At 41.2% G+C, this 23534-nt stretch overlaps 1 protein-coding gene across 1 annotated transcript in view; it reads left to right on the forward strand.

The window, feature by feature from the left end:
- Positions 1 to 669: 669 nt before the first annotated feature.
- Positions 670 to 23534, forward strand: part of SLC67A1 (solute carrier family 67 member 1) — a 95436-nt gene continuing 72571 nt past the window's right edge. Inside the window, exons 1-4 of the mRNA XM_089521006.1 lie at positions 670 to 852; positions 4796 to 4893; positions 7772 to 7917; positions 11976 to 12108. Of these exons, the coding sequence (XP_089377132.1) occupies positions 670 to 852; positions 4796 to 4893; positions 7772 to 7917; positions 11976 to 12108 (560 nt within the window). The remainder of the gene's footprint in view (positions 853 to 4795; positions 4894 to 7771; positions 7918 to 11975; positions 12109 to 23534) is intronic.

A 23534-nucleotide genomic window follows, 5' to 3' on the forward strand; every position in this document is an offset into this window, starting at 1 on the left:
CAGAACTATCTCATCCTAACAGGATATCAACAACCAGTTTAATTTTTGACTTGCACTCTCTGTTTTTTGAAGAAAGAAGATGAATACCAGAAGATAATCAGATGTACAGTGTACTCTGTTAAAAACTCACTGTGCATTAATTTCTAGACTACCTGCCGAGCCCTCTGGCATACATTGTAATAGCACATCAAAAGGCTTGGGAATTACAATTCCCACACTCTCCCAGCCAACATGGCTTGTGATTACACTGGCTAGAGGATTCTGGGAAGTATAGTCCAAAAGTAGATTCTCTAAGACTGCAATACTAACCATATACACTACACTGGGCAGTACATACTGCAGTGAGACTTCCTTCTTAAAGAACATGCATAGGATTATGCTGCATGGCAGCAATCCTACTGAACACATCAGTAATTCCAGTGCACAATATACACAAACTAGACAGTTTTTTCTAAGAGCAGATAGTGTCAAAATGGCCATCCTGGCAGTTGTCAACACAAAAATGCTAGTTACAAAAGGCTAGTTTGATGGTGACTCAGCAAACATGCTGCATACAACTGTTTACTTCTTACATATTAAAAAATGTGGTTTCCTCCCTAGGTGAAAGTTCATTTTGACTTTCATTCCTCTGGTGAAAGCAGTTGTGTTGGACAGCTTCTCCTGTGCAGCATGAAGGCAGCAGCTCTTTCTGAAACAGCACAACAAAGAGTGAAAGTGAGAGAAGAGCCTTTGGAAAAAAGTGATCAGGACAGAACAGTAAATATGACCTCAACGCAATGGGTGATCCAAGTTATGTACCTGATTACAGCCGTGGACCTGAGCTGCATGTTCATGCAGATTGGGATTGTACCAGTGAGTATGAACTTTTACTCCTTCGTGGGGCTGGTAAACTAGCCTTTGAAAAGGAGGCATGTTGTTCCATGCATCTAAATGGGGATCACTTTGATGGTCCTCCCTCTCCACAAATGCTACTCCATAGAAATGTAGCTGTCTGAAATAAGCACTTCTCCTTATAATGAGAGCAAGTTGGCAGTGGTAGACCAAAGCAATTTATAATTTATCTTCCCTTGCAGAAATAAAAAAAGCAAAACATTTTTTTTTTGCTTGTCTACATTCTCTTGTAAATTCCTGTGCAACTGTTTGTACATGTTTAGTCTAAACACATGAAAAGTGAAACCTTTAAATATCCTGCTGGATTATCCATTGTACAAATTGGAGCAAGCGGGAGAAGAAAAACAATAAGCAGGTAGCAAGGGGGAAATTAATTTTAAGATCTTTAGAGGAGGCTTCACCACATTCTGAGTCCCATCTGCTGGGATGTGGAAGAGAGCCATCTTAATGGCTGCTTCCAGGTAGGATTGCCATTTGTCCCAGAAAGCCAGGAATATCCCAATTTGGAGGGACTAAAAATGTCACAGCTGGCTAGGCTGGTTGAAACAAGAAATCCTGGATTCCATAGGCCATAGGCAGTGACTATGGCAGCAGAGGCAGTGATACAGGAAACCACATGAGAAGATTGGCCCTGAAGGAAGACTTTTCCATGTTGAAGGCTCTGGGTGGTACTATGCAGGCATGACAGAGCTGGAGATCAAAAGGTAGGAAAGGAGAGAAAAGGAAAGGAGGCCAGCCTTGACGGGAGACATCAAGCCCAGGAAGACCTCTGGGTGTGTGCTAGGCTGTTTGAGCCTAGGGCTAGGCAGCGTGATGGAACTTCATTTCCAAGTGGTCCCTCATATTCTCCCAGCCCCTTGCGAGCCTTCCTTCCTTCCTTCCCCACTGGGTAGGAGCAGAAAGGGTTTTAGAGACTCTTTAAGAAGTTCACTTCCAAACTGTCTGAACTGCAATGAACATTTTGGGGACAGCAGTCAGCATTCACAGGGTCAAAGCGCAGGGATATTTGGATTTGGAAGAATGATAATTTATGATTTGATATGTTTGTTTATTGGATCTATATTCTGCCTTTCTTCTAAAATTGGCACTGAAGGCAGTTTTTGTAATAATGAATAAAAAACACACAAATCAAAACCAAAGATAAAATAGAATTAAATTAAAACAACTCAATACAATTTAAAGCACAATTTAAAAAGAAATCTTTTTTTAAAAAAAAACAGCACCCAACTAGTAACAAGCCCCTTCCTCAACAACCAGTCAATTGTGAAAAGCCTGCCAGCCTTTTTTTTTTTTAAAGGAGGAAAATATTTTTGATCGTCAGCTGAGTGGCAACAGGAAGGAAACCAAATTAAAACCAGCTCAGTTACTACTGAGTCTTGGGGGTCCCTGACCACAAAATATATTTACATATATGCTTGGGGCTACACAGACCATCCCCATCCCATTTCTTCCTGGAGTTCTCAGCCTCACTGGGTAGCAGCAAGCTTCTCTGCTTCTCTCCTTTACCTTCCTATCTCTCAAGGAGGGTAAGGAATGGCAAGGAAGGGGAAAGGGTGATGGTTGGCTGGGTTAGAAGGAACAGAGACTCAGTGGTCATTCAGACATCATTTTTTTAATGCGACAATACAAATCATCTCACACACACATTCAGGGTTTGTTATTCACACTTCGTAACTGCATTGACACACATCTCCACAAGTTTGGTTGCTCACACATGAAACCGTTCAAATAAAGATGGAGTTGAGGATGCAAATGCATTTGGAACCCCCTTTTGGGTATGTAGTGTTCTATCCTGGGTCTATTAAAGTCTATTCACATTGGTTGTTCACACTACCAATGATGTGGATCTTTTTTAAAAACCTGGGAGGAAACCCAATATCAGTTATTCCAGATTTTTTTTTTTGGGGGGGGGGGGTCCTCACCAACATAATCGAGTGCATTCAGGATGCATGTGAACAACAGAGATTTAACCCAGATTCATCCTGAATCATTTTCAGTGTGAATAATCACTGAGAAGAGGATTAGGAGGAAGAAAATTGTTGAGGCTGATGGGCTGGGAAGAGGTTTGAAATCTTGTTGAGGTTTTGTGGTGGCAAGGAGGGGGAAAGAATGATGGCTGGCATGGTTAGAAGGTCCACAGATTCAGAAGAGGACTAATGAGAAGAAGAGTGTGGAGCAGGGGTCAATAATTCATTTCGGGGTGACAATACAAATACCAATTTTGGAGGTTTGGCAAGAAACTTTATTGAATTATGCAATAAAATGTCAAAAGGTGATGTTTTAAAAAAGCTTTTTATCAATAATCTCCCCAGTCTGGTCCTGTATACTTTTGTCCCAGTTTTATGGAAGAGAATTATGCCAACCCTACTCCAGACTATTACCTTGGGCTAATAGCCTGAATTACCTTCCCCAAAAGTTCTGGTTGGCTCCCTTCCTGCTCTCTTTCTATCAGCAGGCAAAGACGTTTTTATTTAGGCATTCCTCTGATTCTTAAATCATGTAGCAGAAGGGTATTTTGAAAGTGATATGCTGTGCTTTTATCTTTTAAATGATATTTTACAATGGGACCTTGATATTTGCAGGAGTTTGGTTCCAGGAGGGATACCCTTGGATACCAAAATCTGTGGATGTTTAAGTCCCATTCAGTACAATGGATAGTAAAATGGTGTCTCATATAATATGGCAAAACTAAAGTTTGTTTTTGAAATTCATACTTTTAAAACATTTTCAAGCTGTGGATGCTTGAATATGTGGATAAAGAATCTTTTCCTCTTCTTCCGCCGTGTCCTGGGGTTGCTGCCGCCTCCGCTGCTGGTGAGTGCGGTGGGGAGGGGTTTTTTGAGGCCTCCCTCCCGGCGTTCCTGGCTTCCTCCGCCGCTCTCGCCGCGCCCTGGGGTTGCTGCCGCCTCCGCTGATTCTTAAATCATGTAGCAGAAGGGTATTTTGAAAGTAATATGCTGTGCTTTTATCTTTTAAATGATATTTTACAATGGGACCTTGATATTTGCAGGAGTTTGGTTCCAGGAGAGATACCCTTGGATACCAAAATCTGTGGATGTTTAAGTCCCATTCAGTACAATGGATAGTAAAATGGTGTCTCATATAATATGGCAAAACTAAAGTTTGTTTTTGAAATTCATACTTTTAAAACATTTTCAAGCTGTGGATGCTTGAATATGTGGATAAAGAATCTGTGGATACAGAGGCTGAACTGTAAATGTATTTAAACTGTTTTTAACCATGTGCTTTTTAAACAGAATTGTTTTTTAAATTGTTTTGTGATTTTTTTTCTTTTGTAAAAAATGGTTTTAGATTGTTTAAAATTATTTTAAGCCACTGTGGGTCCTATGCCAGGAGAAAGGCAGAATATTTATTAATTAAATAAATTGAATAACCATCAAGGATCAATGCTTGACTATATGGTGTAGGTTTTGATTGAAAACAGGAAATTCTCACAACCATTGCTGTTAGGACTCTCACTTATTTTTCAGCTTTATTTCTTATTGGAACAATTGATTGAATAGTTGACACTGCTTGATTTAACTAAGTGGATGGTGGGGAAAACGATCGTATAAGAATTAAAACATGACACGGTTAAGCCATGGAGCAGAAATGGGCAAATTGGGACTTTCCAGAAATTGTTGGCCTGCAACTTGCATTATCCATCAACATTAACTATGCTGGTTATGGATAATGGGAGTTGTTGTCCAGCAGTATCTGGAAGGCCACAACTTGTGCCCTAAACTGAGGATGCTCTTCTTTAGATAACAGTGACAGAGACGCTAACAATAAATCCTATGATTTTAATGATGTCTCCATTAAAATCATAGGATTTATTGTTAGCGTCTCTGTCACTGAGAAATGCAACTAATGTGCAACTTTTTTATTTCCCACCCTGCTTTAGTATTTAGCAACAAGCCTTGGTTTGGATGCAGTTGGATTTGGCTACTTGCAAACACTCTTTGGTATTCTTCAACTTCTAGGAGGTCCCATATTTGGGAGGTAAATATAACAAAAATATTCTTATGATTCCTATGGAATGGCAGAATTATTTTAAATTAATAATACCTTTAATTTGTTTGTTCAAGAAAATAATTTAAGCAGCCATCTGAATTTCCTTGCCTCACAGAAAAGGAATAAAAGATTCCTTCCTACCATATAACAGAAAAACCTATTGGAATGTATAGTCACTATTTCTAAAGCTTTCTGCTTTCCCCTCGTCTTTAGTGAGAGCAGGAACCACATTTAAAGACATTCACACAAGCAGCAGTTACAAGAAGTCAGGAAAGAATTTAAGGAAAGGATAGGATGGAGAGACAATGTGAGAACAATGTTTGTATTTCTTGTATTTCTTGTATCTCTATGATGGATCTGGGCAAAATGTTATGAGTTTGACTCCACATAAGAAGACTACAAATCTCATTTTTCAAGAGTAATGGCTGCAGGCAAGAATGATATCCGTGATGTCCATTCAGATGTGTCAGAAGGCCACCGTATTTGTTTCTGTAGTCTTCAGAGATGTCTGTAATATCGAAATAACATTTCTCTTGTCCTGGACTATTTTTTGGCAAATCCTGGCATGAGTTATAACATTTTATACCCACTATATTAGCACTATAGAACACCAGCAATAAGACAGTGTTACTCTATTACTCTATAATTCTTTTTTTAATTAATTTTTTTCTCAAAAAGGAGAAGATTTACCCTTCAGACCATAGTACCATCTCAGCATATCAAATCTTTGAACAGCCCTAATATAGATCCAAACAATCCCCCCAAAAGAACGTCTGAGGAAATACATCAAATCTACAAAAGCTTATGCTACAACTTCTTTCACTCAGTCTCAAAGATGCTACAAGAGCCCTTTGCATACCACAAAAAAAAACAGAATGAGTAGATGCTGGGGAGACAAGTGAGGAGTGGGAAACCCTGGGGAAAAACGCAGCTGTATCATGAGAATTCATACTTTTTTAGGCCAGCCATTAGAATTTCACCAGCTTTAAATTAGTGCTTAAAAGGCTACATTCTTCTTGGTACTTAATAGTGACAGTTATGAAGAAACAGAGGGCAATTAATAAAAGGCATGATCCAGCCAAACTTAAGCAATTTAAAAGCATCACTATTTGCTGGATTTTTGATTGGATTTGCTAAATGGCCAACACAGTTACCCCTGGATGTTTTCTGGATTTTAAGATATTGCATTATAGCTGCAAAAGGGGGGTCCTAAAAGTTAACCAATGGACTGGGGCCTTCCTGTTTGAGGTTTCAACCTCCAACAAAAGTAAATCATTTTTTTCTTCTTAAATTTGGACTGGGTTGGCATGTTGTACCTCAACATCACCTAAAGCTTTCCTGATGCAGAAGCATGAAGGCTTCTTGAGAAATCCAATTTCCTCTGCCTACAAAGAGGCCTGAGGCCTCACAAAGGATGGAGACATATTGGATTGCAAAGGAAGCATCTTATTTGTGTTGCAAATGGATGTTAAATTTCCTGGACTTTGAGAACCTCCCAGTTGCCACATGGCCAGAAGGAGCAGGTTCCTGCCTACAAGAAATGCCCCTCCATATCTGAACTGAGAACAAAGACAGCAAAATACAGGTCTAGGGTGAGGTACAGACCGCCCCAAAGGGCTGGCCCCTCACTGACAGCCATGCGACCCCAATCCAGAGTTTTTCTGGGCCACAGAGAACTAGATTTAGGGAGCATGCAGTTGCCGCGTGCTCCCTAACCCTAGAACTGGCGCTGGTACGCACTTAATGGCGGTCTGTACTGCACCATAGATTAACATCTTCATTTTTCCACCTCCTGTTGGTTTATAACACCTTGCCAGATTAAGCCAATGAAGTTTTGAAGGCTTGCAACATGTATATTGTGCACTTTGGTTGGCCAATAAAAATATCACTGTTTGGTGCATTTTAGTTTAATTGCATGTATCTAATCACACACGTAATTTTACTTTGAAGTAAATGGGTGTGTAAAAAGCTTAGCTATGGCTGAATTGCATTCTAAGTTGAAACTTAACAACCAAACTGTGTCCTTTAACTCTTCCAAGAAAATTTATCTGTTTCTTTCAGTTATGTGCTACATATATGTGCTCTATGTGACAGACTGACCTCTGAATATGAGGTATAATGAAATACAGGGGATACTCATGCACTATTAACAGAGTCAGCTTGTAATTATGTTTGTCTATTTACCAACAACTGTTTTTGTTTACAAATTGATAGTAGTGCAGAAGGTGCCCCACTTCCCCCATAAAGGAACGTCATGGGGTCTTACTCCCCAGATGGGACTGTCTTTGGAAAAGAGAGAATCATTTTGGCCAGCTAAAATGACATACGGTACTAATTTCTAAAAAGGCAAAGAAAACATGCATTTAGGATCCTTTCAATAGTCTACATTTGATTGGTGCTGCTTAGTCATTTGACTGTCTGATGAATGTTCAATAAGATCTGGTGGTGCAGATCTGTAGGATGCCTGTAGGAGCCTGCAGAAGCCCTAGTGGCGCAGTGGTTAAATGCCTGTACTGCAGCCACACAATCAAAACCGTAAGGTTGAGAGTTCAATCCTAGCCAAGGGGGCTCAAGCTCGACTCAGGCTTGCATCCTTCCAAGGTCGCTAAAATGACTATCCAGATTGTTGGGGGCAATTAGCTTACAGTTGTAAACTGCTTAAACACTGTTAGTTCAGTATGAAGTGGTATATAAATGAAACTGTTTGTTTGATTGATCAGTGTGTCTCTAGGATTTCTAGGAAATCCAGGACAAGTTTACCAGCTTTGTAGTTCTATTATTGTTATTATTATTATTATTATTATTAAACTGTTACAACACAACAACCAATTCAGTCTCTGAATAATCTGCTCCTTTCTTTTGCCAGATTTGCAGACCAGTTTGGAACCAGGGCTGCCTTAACTCTTTCATATCTAGCTGGAGCTTTGTGCTTCTTCCTTCTCTCTCTGTCCACCAGCGTCCCGATGCTCTTTCTTTCCAGATTTCCATCCATCTTTATGCATGGACTACCAGGTAATAGTGCTAGACTATGCAAATGTTCTGGTTCTTAGAGTCAAACTATAAAACTATTTATATAAAATGTCCTTTACATCTGCCATCTAATTATGTGGAAAATGGACTCATCTTGTTTGATGTTGTGTATGATAGGAATGAGTCAAAGTGACTTCAGGAGGAGTTAATCACCAAGCTAGGAGATGAGATAATCTAGACATGCTTTCCCCCAACTTGTTGTCCTCTAGATTCATCTAACTATAGCCCCCATCAGTCACAGATAACATGGCTGATGGTCAGCAGTGGGAGTTATACTGCAAAACATCTGTGAGGAACTGACTGGGGGAAAGCTGGTCTAGGTTGATTTTTGCTGTCTTATTTCTATTTTGTGGTGATGTAATCAAGGTAAGGCCTATTAAATTAAACAGAACTTACTCCTATGTCTAAATGTATAAGGCCAGAATACTGTATCAGCTACTTAGTTAAGTTATGGATGAGTAAATCTAAGTAACTGTTTCATATTCGCAATCACTGCTTTGGATTTCATCACACAGGGCTTTAAATATACTATTAAAAAATAGCTCCTTTGGCAATACTTATTGCACAGTGTTGTGGCTGTTTCAATGCTGCTTTGCTATTAGAGCTTCCTTTTTCACTGATGGGGAACAACCATCAATAAAGTCCCAAACACACTGCTATAGCACTGTCCTCAAGTGCGATAACTTCTTCATGTGGCAATTCCGGTATTGGGAACTACCCAATTGCATATGTGGTGTCAGTGTCTCCTCCACTCCCGCCCCCCATTCCTGAGCAGGGTGTTTTTTAAGAAAAAAAACTTTGTTTTATTTTCTTCTCTGTGGGTCTCTCATCACAAGGAGAATATCATTTCTTCTTTGGAAGGCACAGGAGGAGAGGGAAGTGGCTTCTCTTCCCTCCTGCCAAAAAAGAAATGCAAGTCTCTTCTCATAAGACTGACATTTCTTCTTTGGCAGGCACGGGGGTGGGGGAACCAGCTCCCCTCGCTAGAAAAATGACTCTGGAATTGAGTTACAAATGCAAACACAAATAATTTTTTTAAAAAATCAAAGAAAGGCATACTGTGTAGGGCTAGGGTTGCCATAAGTCAGGACCTACAAACCGGGACAAATGGAGGACAAATGTAGGACAACATTTTCAAATGTAGGACACACTTTTAAAAATGGAGGACACGCGAAAAAATTGGATGATTTTTAAAAATGTGTTAATGTAAATGCATGTTTCTTAGGCATGATCAAAATGGAGGACATTTGGGCATTATTCCTAGAAAGATGGCAGAAATGTACTTCCCTTTCTGCCCAAACCACCCCCCTCCATTCCAAGACACACAGGACACACATTTGGGCATTGAACTTGGCTTTATTTAACATTGCCTCTTGCATATTTCAGAGGCTTACAAACAAACAGTGAGCGCATGCCTCAGAAGCTGGCTGATATCAATATCACCATCTTCATCATCATCACTATCACTGTTAAAAGTGATGAAGGCCTTGAGTTCTGGTCCCCACAGCACACTCCAGCTCCCAGAATTCCACAGCCTTGAGCTGTAAAAGAGTCAGGGCTTGGGTTCTGGTCCCCACAGCACACTCCAGCTCCCAGAATTCCACAGCCTTGAGTCAGAAAAGAGTTAAAGCATTGCCAGTCAAATTGGGTTATTTCTCCAGTGTGGATGCAACGTGATGGTGCCACTCCCATCGCTCCCTCCCTCCTGGGCTCCCTTTTGCCTGGTGCCTCCCCCAACAACAGCAACAGCAGTAGCAGCAGAGACGGAAGGGGGGAGGAGGAGAAAAAAGAAAGGAAGGAGAAAGGAGGAAAGGAGGAGAAAGAAGAAGAATAGGAAAAAAGATAAAAAGAGGAGGGGGAGGAGGGGGAGAAAGAGGAAGAGAAGAAAAAGAATAGGAGGAGGAGGAGGAGAAAGAACAAGAGAAAGAGGGGGGGGAAACGAAGAGGAGGAGGAAAAAAGAAGAGGAAGTACCTTGCCGGTAAAGCCCTCTCCATGCCTTGGGCCCGCGTGGGAAGGAAAAGAAGCTCCTCCTCTGGAGGCTGGCTGGCCAATGGGAGAATGGAGCTGGAACAGCCCCACCCCCTGCTAGCTTTCACAGGCTCCTGCAGCAGGGGCAGGCTGTCTAGCTATTGGCCAGCCAGCCTGAAGAGCAGGAGCCCCTGCTCAGCCCTGCGTGCGCCCACGCAAGAGCTTGCAGAGGCCATGCAGCCCAGGGCGCAAAATGCCAGAGGGCTGCAAAAGCTGCAGCAGAAGCAGCTACAAGAGTGGCCATATTGGTGGCAGACTGGCAGTCGGCAGCAATACCTGCAGAGTGGCTGCTGCTGCTGCGGCGGCGGTAGCCACAATGGCAGCGGCAGGGACCAACTCAACCTGGGGCAAACCCAGGGGAGGGGCAAAAACGGGACGGGACCGTCCAGGGGGTAAAAAACGGGAATGTCCCACCCCCAGGCGGGATATGGCATCCCTATGTAGGGCACAGAACAGGGAGGTGAAATCATGGGAGAATGAAGAAGTGAGTGTGCAGGGATCCTCAATGGCACTAAAAGCTCTGTTGCACTAAAGAGAGATATAGTAATAAAAGTGCCAAAACTGGTATCTTTTCATTCTTTTTTAATATTGTGATTGTGGCGAGACTGAGGTGAGGCCAAGGCTTGTATGATTAAGTCCTTAATCATTGTCACAACTGTAACTTCCCCTACCCACCTACTTTACTGGGCATCAGCTGCATGAGGAAAAGGAAGTCCATTCTGCAGGTGATTGGCATGCAGGTGAGTGTCAGAATTGGAGCGAGGGTCGGACCAGAGAGGTTACTTAATTCATTAACTGATATAGGATTTCAGACTAAGATTGCAACCTTGTATTCTCCATCTGTGTGTCCAAACAAGCCTTCAGAACATCTTTCAGAAATCACAAAACTGTACAGATAATTACCATAGAATTGCATAGAATCCCCAGTTTAAAATGTAACAAAATAATACCAACAGCATGACAGCAGCAGATAAATACCTCTCTACCTCCTATCACTGAACAGTGGTGTGCTGGTAATTAATAATGGTTATATGCTCATCGTGGTCCTTGTAGGAAAGCCTTCAAGGAAAGTGCGGAAATGCAGGTATCCGGGTTGAACTATGTCAACAAATCAGTTCTAGCGATTTTCACCTCCACTTGGAGAAGTTCCAGATCAGGCCATGGCCAAATAGTTTGCATGAAAACAATAACAGCTCAAAACAATTTGTTGCTGTTGAGAAAATCATCCCTTCACCAGTTACTGTGAAGACTAGAGGTGGTCACTGAGAACAGGAAAAGTGGGGGAAGGCAGCAATGTTAGTGACAGATGACACAATCATTCCTTCGAATCAAAAAGTCTCAGCTCTTCAACCCTGAAAGCCCTGGTTCTGCTACAACACTGCTGTTAAACCACTGTCTGCCTCACCTTCTGAACAACTATTTGAATAAAATCATTATACAGTCACCCCTCCTTTTTCATGGGGGATCCATTCCAGACCCCTTTGCGAAAACTGAGTTTCAGCTATATTCAAGCCCCATTGGTTTGAATATAAGTGTGGGCACACGGGTGTGCGTGCTACAATCACACACCCCATTCATTCTCCCTATGTTAATCGGTCACGCATAAGTGAGGGATGCAGATCCGAAGACCACAAGAACAGAGGGAGATCGGTAATTAATTTCCAGCAAGTGATGAGAAAATTGGTGTGGGCAGGCTTACCTCCTTTCAAGGAGGGCACTGCTCCTTGAAAGGGCCTTCTACTTTCAACACATCACTAAAAGTTGCTCCTTCCTACCAACCCCCCTCCCCCCCAGTAAGCCAAACCCTGGATGTCAGGACATAAACATTTTGCTTTGCCAAACTGTACTTGTGGCCAAATGAAAAGAAGTCATATTTATGGTCTCTAATGATTTGCACTCAAGAATTTTGAATAAGCTCATGAACTAGTAATTATCCTATTTTAATAGAGGAAATACACATCTTTCTCCCCATACTGAAATGAGAACCAGTTGTTTTCCATTGTCTTTGCAGGTGCTCAGATGGTCATAACAGATTTGACCACTCCTGCCAAACGTGCTGATGCTCTAGGAAAACTTGGGCTCTGTTTTGGAGTAGGAATAATCGTTGGATCTTCCCTTGGTGGCATCATGGCCACAAATTTTGGGTAAGTGTTTATTATTCTTGTTTTGACCTTACACTCTTGCAACTCTGATTTTATACAGTGCTCACGCCTGAGCTGCCAGGGAACATCTTTCCTTCCCTGTTCTTTTTTGAGCTTTCAAGCTGACTCCAGAGTATGATGACCCTCTCATAGGATTTCCTTGTCAAGATTTATTCAGAGAAAATCTGCCATTGCATTTGTCTAAGGCTGAGAGGCTGTAACTTGTCCAAGGTAATCCAGGGATTTGAACCTTGGTCTCCTGAAGTCCTAGTCCAACACTTGAAACAACATTCTGGCTCTTGCTCTCTCTTCCTAGCTATTGCTAAATAATATATAACTAGGTAGCCAAAGGAAATTGAAGCAGCAGAATAATCTGAGGCAACTGTGTGCTCAGAGCTAAGAAGGGGCAAAGTCTGAGGCAAGGCCATGAAGGACATTCCAGTTTCAAATATGTACCATATGAATATAAGGAAAGCAGTTGTCACTAAGTAGAACTGGGAGGGCAAATGTCCTCAGAATCTGAATTTCTGGACAGGTCAAGAACATGATAGGAGGTTGATCCCAGCGGGCATATAAACGCTCAATAAAAGTCATTGTGATAAACTATTTGCCTTTAGTTTTTTTAAGCAACAGCAGTGCCAGCTGCTTCTGGCACCTTGTTTTACAAATGCTTCATAGCAGCAGTCATTTAAAAGAGCCTTCAAGGAATCAAAGTCCAAGTTGAATGAAATGAAATGCCACTTTCTGCTGCTTTGTAATTCCTCCCAGCACTGTAGTTATGGCTTTGTCTCTCCAGAATTTTGACTAAAAGCTTCTTTGGACACTCTAGTTTCTGAGATGTCAGTTAATTAAGATGTAAGGGTGATCTGGCTGCGACATCTTTCACCCCATTGATCGCCAGGGTTGATTCGGCTGATCTGGCTGGCTAGGCGGGTGTTCCCTTCCTCCCTCACCGCTCCAAAGAGGACGACCATCCCAGATAGAAAGAGTATACCACTCTTCGGTCAAGGGTATACGATAGCTGCGCTCCCCTGCTAGAACCTCCAAACAAGCTCAAGGTCCAGTTAATTTTCAAACAGTGAAACTTAGCTTTTTCTACCTCCTGGTAGTTTTGCCTAGTATCATTTTCAGAAGGCTCATCTCCAGTGCCACACTGCACCAAACCCACATGGGCCAGCACGGTCGCTCCCAGTCCTTGCTGAGTAGCAAATCTTGCAAGTTCACACAGGATTTCAGGCATGCCTATATATAGACCTGCATGCCTGGTTATCACTCATTTTCAACTAAGATTGTAGGATGCCATGCTAACCATGACATTCTATGCTGGAAAGGCGGTACCCCCATTTCCCGTTCAGGCATATGTGCAAACTTAGCACACTTGTACAGAGATGATGGTGTTCATTTCTCCCCAGAGAGTTCTGACCACACTATAGTTAGTTGTTGTTTTTGCTGTTGTTATTTTGTTACTTTTTCACATATATATATATATAATTTATATGTCACTGTAGAATAAAATATATAATAAAATCACAACAGCATCTGTTTCATCACCATGAGAGGCTAGTTGGGTGACTGTGTATTCCTGCATGGCAAGGGGGTGGACTGGACTGCCCTTGTGGTCTCTTTTAATTCTAGGATTCTGTGATTCTTTTTTTTTTTTAATAATCTGTAGTCAAACATTTTTACAACATTAAAAACTTCTATACCGGTATCATTCTCATTTATAACATCAAACAACAAACATTCAGTTTTATAACATCAAATATCACAGCAGCATACCTTATCATGTACGATCACCTTGTACTATAGGTATATTCTATCCCATTCCTAATATTCTCCTAATTCTTCCACAGTACAGACACATCCATTGTACCTCCTTAAACTTTCTTCATGCATTTCTTCCAACCACCCCCTGTTCTCACTTCCCTTCATATCTCTCCTGTCCCATGTCTCACTCTTCTTGCCTTCCACTTTTCTCCTCCCTCTTCTTCCTATTCCTCTTACTTACTCCATCTTCTCTCCTTCCACCATTCTACAAATCATTCCCTTTCTCACACTTTCTCGCTTACTCTAACCTTTTAAACACACCCCTAAATTTTCTTGCCCTTACATCCATACAAATTGACTTCCTCCCTTGTCCTCTCCGGTTCTTTCTTTTTCTTTTAAATGACTTCCTAATAACATGATGAAGACACAAAAGTGTAGCTCTAAACCTAAAAGGAATGTTACAGAACAAAAAAGTCAAGGGCAAAAAAGCAATACTACAAGAAATGGCTCGGTTTATTAAAAGCAAAATAAAAGAAGTGAGTTGAAAATATTATCAGTCTTACAGGCAGACAGAAATCGTATAAGATCTGTGTGCTTTGCCTGAAGATCAAATAAAAATATAAAATATCTTATAAAAATGCTAGTATAGCCAATATATACAAGGATAAGAAACTATATATCCCAGCCAATGAGCAAAGTACATGGAGATGTCAGACATTCAAAGTACAAATACAGGTAGGTTTTCAACAACTCCCAAAAAACATGTGGGAGGGATAACAATGTGAGCCCATTACAGAAATAAGGTTAATAGAAATAAAACCAGATGCGTTTCGACAAAAAGTCTTCTTCGGTGGTCAAGATTGGCTATTATAACAGCTTAGGAGGTATATCAATTTGTGTGGACACATCCAGTATGAGTAAGTAGTTAGTTATCCAATATAAACTGTATCCTGGATGTCCCACAAAGGAATAACATAACAAGAAATTGATGCTCAGTCTACATATCCATTGTTTTCTTCAGTTCTTTATACTTAATTTGCACATCTTGCACATCTATCTATCCCACCATCATTGTCAAGGAGCTTATAGTTGCTCATTTGTTTTCCATTGAATTCTGTGAGTTAATGATTCTATGGAGTTTATCAGTGGGAGGGAAGCAGCCAAATCCTGTGCAAAAATGGGGTTTAAATCCAGGAAAATCCTGCAAAAGCGGGATTGTTTTCAGACAACGTTGGGCACATTGTACATTAATGTGACATTAAATCCCAAAAGTAAAAAAGCAGCACAATTTTGCCCACTTTCTGCATGGGTTAATGTAGCATTAATGCTCAATGAGCCCAATGTGTGTGAAAACAATCCCGCTTTTCTGGGATTTTCCCAGGATTTAAACCCTGTTTATGCATGAGATTTGGGCACTTGGCCTCCCGTGTGATAAACTCCTATGACTACACAAGGCATGGCTTTTCCTGCAGTGTCATTTCAATTGTGGAACATCCTTCCAAGGAAAGTCAGGCTGGCTCCATCCTTATGATAGCTTTGTGCCAAATGGCCTTTGGTCTTTAAAACCATGGCTGGCTTTTGGGGCTATTTTCATTGTGGGCTTTGAAAAGGGGCGTTTATCTGTTATTAAAGAATGCTTTTGGGGGGGTGGTTTTTAACCATCACCTTGGAAACCCTGGAAGGCTGAGTGGTAATAAATACTTTTAATAAATAAATAATAAATTGTTTTTAAAAACAGGTCAAAATTTGAAAAGCCAAAGGCCCACTTAAGCTATACAGCTTTGACTGTCAAAAACTCAAAAAGGAATGGAGCCAAAACCTGCTTTCACTTAGGAAGGACTTACATATTTAAGGTACAGATATAGAAAAGGTCCTGTCTCATGCATCCTTAAGCCTGGACTCTCTTAGGAGATTATCGCATGCCTTTTTTCACCCGATTCAGGCACAGGCTTAAACGGGTGAAAATGAATCTTATCGCACGCTTCCTTGCCCAACTCAGCTGCATCATGTACCCGATCCAGATTCCTGGTGTATTTTTCAAAGAACGGGAAAGTATTGTTCATTCGAAAAGTACACCAGGAGTCAGGATCAGGTACATGATGTGGCTGAGTTGGGCAAGGAGGCGTGTGATAAGATCCATTTTCACCCGTTTAAGCCTGTGCCCAACCCGTGCCTGTATTGGGTGAAAAAAGGCATGTAATAATCTCTTTAGTGGATGGACATGCCACAGGGCCTTTAACAAGCAAGCTCATATGGCGGGATGCAGTTTTACATGTATTCTGGCCCCAGGCCATTTAGGGCTTTGTAGATCAAAAATGGGACCCTGAATTGGACTTGGTTGGAAAATAAAACAGTAAACCAGTACAGCCAAGGTTATTTTATGGATGATGATGTATAATCTCTACAGCCTACATCAAACAACGTTCTGATTGCTGTACTTTGCACTAACTGTAGATGCTGAATACATTTCAGTAACTTATCCATCTTGTCTGGAGTAAAGTCCAGGTTGTTCATCCATATCCAGTTCCTTACTACATCCAGACATTCTATTCAGGATTTAGGAGCTTATAATTTGAGCAAATAAACTGGTTTACCTATTCCTGCTTCAATTCTAGATCCAGGATGCCTCTGGATGTTATCATACCTAAATTGCCACTGATCTAGGTGGTATTCCCTAGCCCAAATGCATCCCAGGTTGAAGCCTTGCCCAGCCAGCCATTTTTTAAGTTGGAAACTCCCCGAATTTGAAAAAGTGCTGGCTGAGCGGTGGCAATTTAGGTATGATAACATCCGGGGGCATCCTGGATCTAGAATTGAAGCTGGAATAGGTAAGCCAGCTTATTTGCCCAAGTGATAAGCTCCTTAAACAGTCTCCTTGGCATCAGCTGAAGAAATAAGAGAGCTGTGTATCATCTGCATAGTGATGGGACTCAGCCTCCAGACGCTGGATGACCTGCTTCAGCATATAATAAATAAATAATAAAAACTTTATTTATATACCCCCCTTCGAAACATCAGGGCGGTTCACAGCAACAATAATATACAGACAATACAGATTAAAAACAATGCAATTAAAACAATAAAACAATATACATATGAATGTTAAAACATATCTGGGATGATGTCCTCAAGAACCCCATAATAGTTCCCCAACTTCACCTTCAGTGTTACCACCTCCCATATCAGGTAAATGGCTCAGAAGGATGCCATAATCAAAGGTGATGAATGCTGCTGAGAGTCCAGGAAAGGTATTGGAAGCACACTCCCCATGTCCAGCTCTTGACATAGGTCATCAAAGCAACCCAAACTGTTCCCAAATCAGGCCTGTGTCAATTGTAACCACATATCAACCAAATGGATTTCTCACAAATCTCTTTCTTCAAGTACCTTTGCTGTAAATGTTAACTGGGAATCTAATTTGGTAACTAATAAAATCTTGGTTTGTAAAGCATGCATACCAAAAGTTGCTGTTGTATATGAAGAGTTTTGCTGTGGAAACTTCGGAGTAGCATTTAAACAAGAAACAGAAGTAGGCAAAATGGTGCAGGTTTTACTGGATATGTCTAGTGGTAAACTGTACTCGGTAATACAAATGTTTGTCCACAAGGTGACACTGTTCTGTTTTAAATATTTGTGCTCCTTTCCCCCTTGTTGGGGGCAGGTTCCTAGTAATGGTGTCGTTTTCTTTCAGTTGTGCAGACACCCTGCTTTTATATAGTGTTTCCATCATTTATCTGAAATGTGTTTATTTGTTTATTATACTCTTGTCTGATGTGTTCTCAGAGCCAACCTTAAGTTGGGAAGAAAGGACACTAAATGAAAAATGGAAGGAAAGTGTTAAAATGCAAAATGCATTTATTAATGCACAATTAAAAATGTATACTAATACTTCTTCATACAGGCTTACACAGAGTTTATACACCATTGTATAATATATGGATTCTATGCGCGCATGTGCGTGTGCTTTCAAATCACTTGTTAAATTATGACAACCCCATGAATTTCATATGGTTTTCTTAGGGAAGGATTACTCACAAGAAATTTGGCAGTTCTTTCCTCTAAAATACACCCTGCACCCCCTGGTATTTTTTGGCATTCTCATTTATATGTCAACCAGGCCTGATCCTGCTTAGTTTCTAAGATCAGATGAGATCTGGTACCTTCAAGTTTATAGGCCATGATGTGTGATATTTCACTTTCTTGTTGTTAACTGTTATCAAGTCAACATCAGCTTACAGCAACCCTAGGAATGAGAGATCCCTAAATCACCCTATTAGTTTACTGTGGCACCAAAGCTCTCTGACAGAAAAGGCTAAATAAGTCACAAAACAACAAATCCCAGAATCCCACAGCATCGAACCATGGCAGTTAAAGGGCTATCAAACTGCATTAATTCTGCACTTAATTAAGTCATTGAGGAGAGATGGGAGGGAGGGCAGAACTGTGCCCTTCCCAGAAGGCTCAGAGAAAAGCAAACTGCTTCAGCCTCTCCAGCTTATGTGTTCTTCATTAATGACTTTTCCCATCATGGTCACACTCTGATGTTGCTTGGCCAGTACTGTCCCAGTTTTCTTCTATGTAATATTGGAAGGCATGCTACCATGCATCAGTGAACTAGTACTTTGGCACTATACTTTTCCAACTAATTAAAAAAAATTCACAGAGGAGAAAAATAACTCTTCAAACTACAGCATCAGCCCATCAAATCATGTCCCAGTTTTTGAAACAAACAAACAAAAAACCTTTGGAAATACTCAAGTGCATTTTCAAGAAATTGCTACAAACAGCCCCTAAAAAGAATGGAAACAAGTGGAGTCATATGCAAAAATAATTGACAAAGCCCATGGACTTATATCACAAGAGCCCACTCTAATTTAGACTAGTCTGGAATAACCCTTCTCTTACATGTTCTTGTAAGCAAGGCCTGTGGAACTAGAGCTCTCTGTGTGTGTTCTGGTGAGCCAACAGAGCGTTATAACGCATAAGCTGCCCCAATACATCAGTGATAGCAGCACTGTGTGGGACTGGGAGCAAATCCACTCGTGTGAAGCATGCCAGTTGGGAAGGTGTTGTAGTCCCGTGATATCCAGAAATACACTGGAGGCCCTGTGAAAGAAACCACTGGGTTGGCCTAATGTACTGGTGCCTTCCTCCTAGCACATTCCAGAGTATAACAAGAAGGCCTCATTTGTAGTTAGAATTGCATAGCTTCCTATGAAGTCCCACTAGCTTTCTGTTGTTTGAAACCAAGACATGTATTCATGCCTTACTGTTCTGAAATGATCCCCACACACACACTTTGTTTGCTGTGTTGTCATAGGGAAAGAATGTAACTGGAATTTTTTGCTCACTTTGCATTTTCTTTTCTAAGACTCATTATATTATACACAGGCCAGTGGAGACTGGTGTTCTTAATTTTGATATGGTGGAAGAAAAGGTAGTTTTTGATTCTGTTCCTTGGCTGACATTCTTGGCTCTAAATTGTCTAACTGTTGCAGAATTTCAGGATAGCCTGCAGGGTGTCTGTTCTTAGGCGTGTAAAAAATGTAGTGTAAAATGGGATCAGAAAAGTTACTATAACTTCCAGAATCCCCCAGACTCAGGTTTTCCAAGCTCAGTCAAAGACACAGAAAGCAGAGCCAGAAGAAGTAATGATAACAGGGTGGAATAGTTCATGCCCTGTTGTTTGTCTCTCTCTTTTAGGCTATGGTGTCTGCATAACTGTTGATCCAACAGATGCTAGAATCAGGAAAGGGCAGGGGTGGGCAATGTGCGGTCCTCCCACTGACTTAATTTCAAAAGCCCTCTGCAACCACACAGTTCAGACATACATGGGGCTCTACATGGGGCTACCTTTGTACCAGATTCGGAAGCTTCAGCTAGTTCAAAACGCGGCAGCCAGATTGGTCGCTGGAACCTCCAGGTCAGACCATATAACACCGGTACTAAGATCTTTACACTGGCTGCCTATTAGCTTCCGGGCTCAATACAAAGTGTTGGTTATTACCTATAAAGCCCTATATGGCTTGGGCCCGAGTTACTTGAGGGAACGCCTCTCTCCATGTAGTCCGCCCCGCACTCTCAGAACATCAGGAAAAAATTTATTAGTACATCCTAAGGTGAGACTAGCAGCGACTCACCAGAGGGCATTTTCATTGGCTGCACCAGTGTACTAGAATAAACTTCTAGAAGAGCTTCGGATGACCTCCACATTGGACACCTTCAAAAAGGCTTTAAAGACCCACCTCTTCCGATTAGCATTCCCTTCAGACTCCTTATAGAGACTGTCTCCCCTGATATAAATGGTTAATTACAATTGATAGATTCCATGTTTGTTCTATTGATGTTCGGTTTTTACTAGTTTTTATTGATAGATATATTGAGATCTTGTTTTTATGTTGTGAAAGTTTTAAATGATTCTGTGAACCGCTTTGATCATTTCAGAAGAGCGGTATATAAATAAAGCATATCATCATCATCATCATCATCATCATCATCATCATATGGCAAACATGAGTTGTCCTTCTCTGGGCAATCTTCTGGGTCAAGGATATGACAGAAAAGAGAAAGAAAACAAGTAACTTTCCCTGCTGTTGCTTCTGGCCACACCCAACAGTGGTCTCAATCCTGGCACACAGTACATTTGTAGCCACCAACAGATTACCTACAACATTAAAAATGATTGCCTACCCCTTGCTATGTAAAGGTAAATTATGTGGGTTGTGAAGCTAGCCATAGCCAACCAATGTATGTGGTGAAGTGTAATGGTGCACATTTGGTCCTGTATAAAAGAGCACCCTTGCAGCTGACAGTTGTCTCTTCTGATTGATGGATACTGGACTGGGAATATTTTGCTGTCCATTTTTTTTCTTGAGTTGTTCAAATCTGTGTCCTCATGTCAGCTGAACCAATCAGTGTTGTATGTTTCACCACCATAAATAGAATGTGCTATGGAGTACAAATAAGGAAAAGGAATGATACATATACAGTATTTGCTCAAGGAATGGTATATGATATAACAAAATGAAACTACAAACCCCAGGAGACAGACAGGCAGACACAGACAGATATGAAAAGTGGGATACTACTGCCGCTATTACTGCTAGAGTTTTCTGTTAGGGAATTCTAACTAATGCACAAAACTACAAACGCGCGCATGTGTGTGTATCCTGGTGTTTGTAGTTTTGTGGATTAGGGAGGAGGATATCACATGACTCAAATTGGAAGTATAACCCAGTGTCATCCTGAACAGAATCATGCGTATTCACATTATTGCACGAAAGGTTACCACACGCGATCGCTGGCCGTCCAAACGCACTCCGAATGCAATCACGCATCAATCCACAGTTAAGTAAATTCAGTGAACTAGCGAAGTCACAAACCCTATTCCTAGGCAACTTCACACTCAGTGCACTGTTATTTGGTGTGATGTGCATGTCTCCTTTGGTTCTGGTTTTTCCCCCCAATCTGGAAGAGGGGTTTCCCATGAAGCCACGCTGCAATTCCGCTTCAATTTTGCTTCCGGTTTTCCTTCAGCATTGCTGAGGGGGGGCTGCTGACTGCTAATTAAGAGGCATGGATCTGGAGCTATTGGATAACCATTATATTCACGTTCTAATGTGACAAGAGTGAATATATGCTCATTTTAACATGAATAGAGCATATTCTTTCAACCATTCTTCCCATCACCCCTCCAACCTCTTTTGTAAATTATGGGGTTCCTTGGTTCCTCTCTCCCACTCGACTAAATATGCTATGCTCCAGTCATCTGGAGTCTCACTGAGCATGCGCAAGGGTGCCAATTCGCAATTAAGAACCCACCGATGTGATGGCTTACTTTGCACAGAATCTGGGTCACGTTCAGGGAGGCCAGTACAGCAAATTTAATTTGTGATAAGTAATCACGTAATTGCGTGAATTTTTGAATTGACCTCGCTATCTCCTCTTTCGAAATTGAGAGTCTCCCATCCTATTTAATAAACTCCTTAGACTTACCTAACAGAAAACTCTAGTGGTAGTAGTAGCAGTAGTAGTAGCAGCAGCAGCAGTAGTAGTAGTATCCCACTGGGACTCATAGTGGTTTACAGTATAAAACAACTAGTATTATAGTTCAGGGGACTGAATTCTAAGCATTTCACCAAACTACAAATTCCAGGATTCTGTAGCAAAGAGCATGGAGCTTAAAGTGGTGTCAAAACTGCTTGAATTGTGCAGTGTAGCTATACCGCATGTTTTTTTCTCATAACTATGTGTAACAACTCTGAAGAATTTCTGTGACATGTTGGAGGAAAATGAAAAATATGTGGGTGTTTAAAAGGCTAAAAATTGGACCATGGATGGAACAGTGCAAAGGTCTTGAGTGCTCTGCTCTGTTTCTAGACAATTTCCCCATTCTGGCTTGGATAATCTCACTCTTTTTTCTCTGCATTACAGTAGAAATGCTGGTATTTTAGAGCCTGGAAGGCTGATGCTGACTAGCCACGCAGTTTGCATTGGTGGCACAGGACATAATAAACCCTTTGTTCTTGATGATAAGGCATTTTGAAGGGCAAGATTTCCATGGCTAGTGGCTTAATTGTTCATTTTACCAGAATTTCAGTACCCTGTATCAGTATCTTGCTTCTCAACTTAGTGTCACTACCACAACAGCAATGAAAATCTAAATAATTGAGAAAGTGAAAGTGTGCTGTATGGCCCATTTTGTGTGCTTATGAGATATGCGTGCAGACCATTAATATTTCCAGGGAATATCCTACTATTCCTACCAACCACACAGTGATCTTACATATGGCACACAATTTCTAAAAATAAATAAATAGCCGGAAGAAGAGACTGCCACACTGGGACCATGTGGCAAGCTGGGACATGACCTTTTCCAACCTCAGGTATTCCCTAACAGACACTACATTCAGCAATCCTCACTGAGCTATTTTGGAGGTGTGGGTTGCCCTTTTATTGTCCCCTCCTAAAATTTGTTATTTCTGCAATTCCCAGAAGCAAACTGATACCTCTTTTCCCCCTCACTACTACAGTTTTGGCTAAGTTCCTGTAAGAAGTCACTAGTTTATAGAATCATAGAATTATAAGAGACCTCAAGTGTCATCAAGTCCAACCCCCCACCATGCAGGGAAATTGAGTGAGTGATAATGGAAAATGTGTAGAGCCATATGGTTGCTCTTGGATTTCCCCTTTAAACGGACTGTCATGGCTACCACATGAAAGCAGAAATAAAATCATAGAATCATAGAGTTGGAAGAGACCTCAAGGGTCATCCAATCCAACCCCTACCATGCAGGAATACACAATCAAAGCACCCTCCAGCCTCTGTTTAAAAACCTCCAAAAGAGGAGAATGAATGAATGTAGTGTTTGTTGTGGTAGTACAGTCCTGTGATAGAACTCTGTTGCCTAATTGAGGCCCTGTACAAAGAGGCCAAAATAAAGCTGCTTCTTGTCATTTTGAGGGTATGCTGTTTAAATGATGCATGCATCCTAAGAGTCCGGAAGCCGCACCAAAGCCACGCTCCAGTCCTAAGGCTTTGGTGTGGCTTCTGGACTCTTAGGACGTGTGCATCATTTAAATAGCATACCTCCAAAGTGACCCGAAGCAGCTTTATTTTGGCCTGTCTGTATGGGCCCATAGATATAATTCAGTTAAGTCCT

Source organism: Sceloporus occidentalis, unplaced genomic scaffold (genome assembly GCF_023333645.1).
Source record: "Sceloporus occidentalis isolate IW3139 unplaced genomic scaffold, rSceOcc1.0.p SCAF_4, whole genome shotgun sequence".
In the NCBI taxonomy this organism is placed as follows: domain Eukaryota; kingdom Metazoa; phylum Chordata; class Lepidosauria; order Squamata; family Phrynosomatidae; genus Sceloporus; species Sceloporus occidentalis.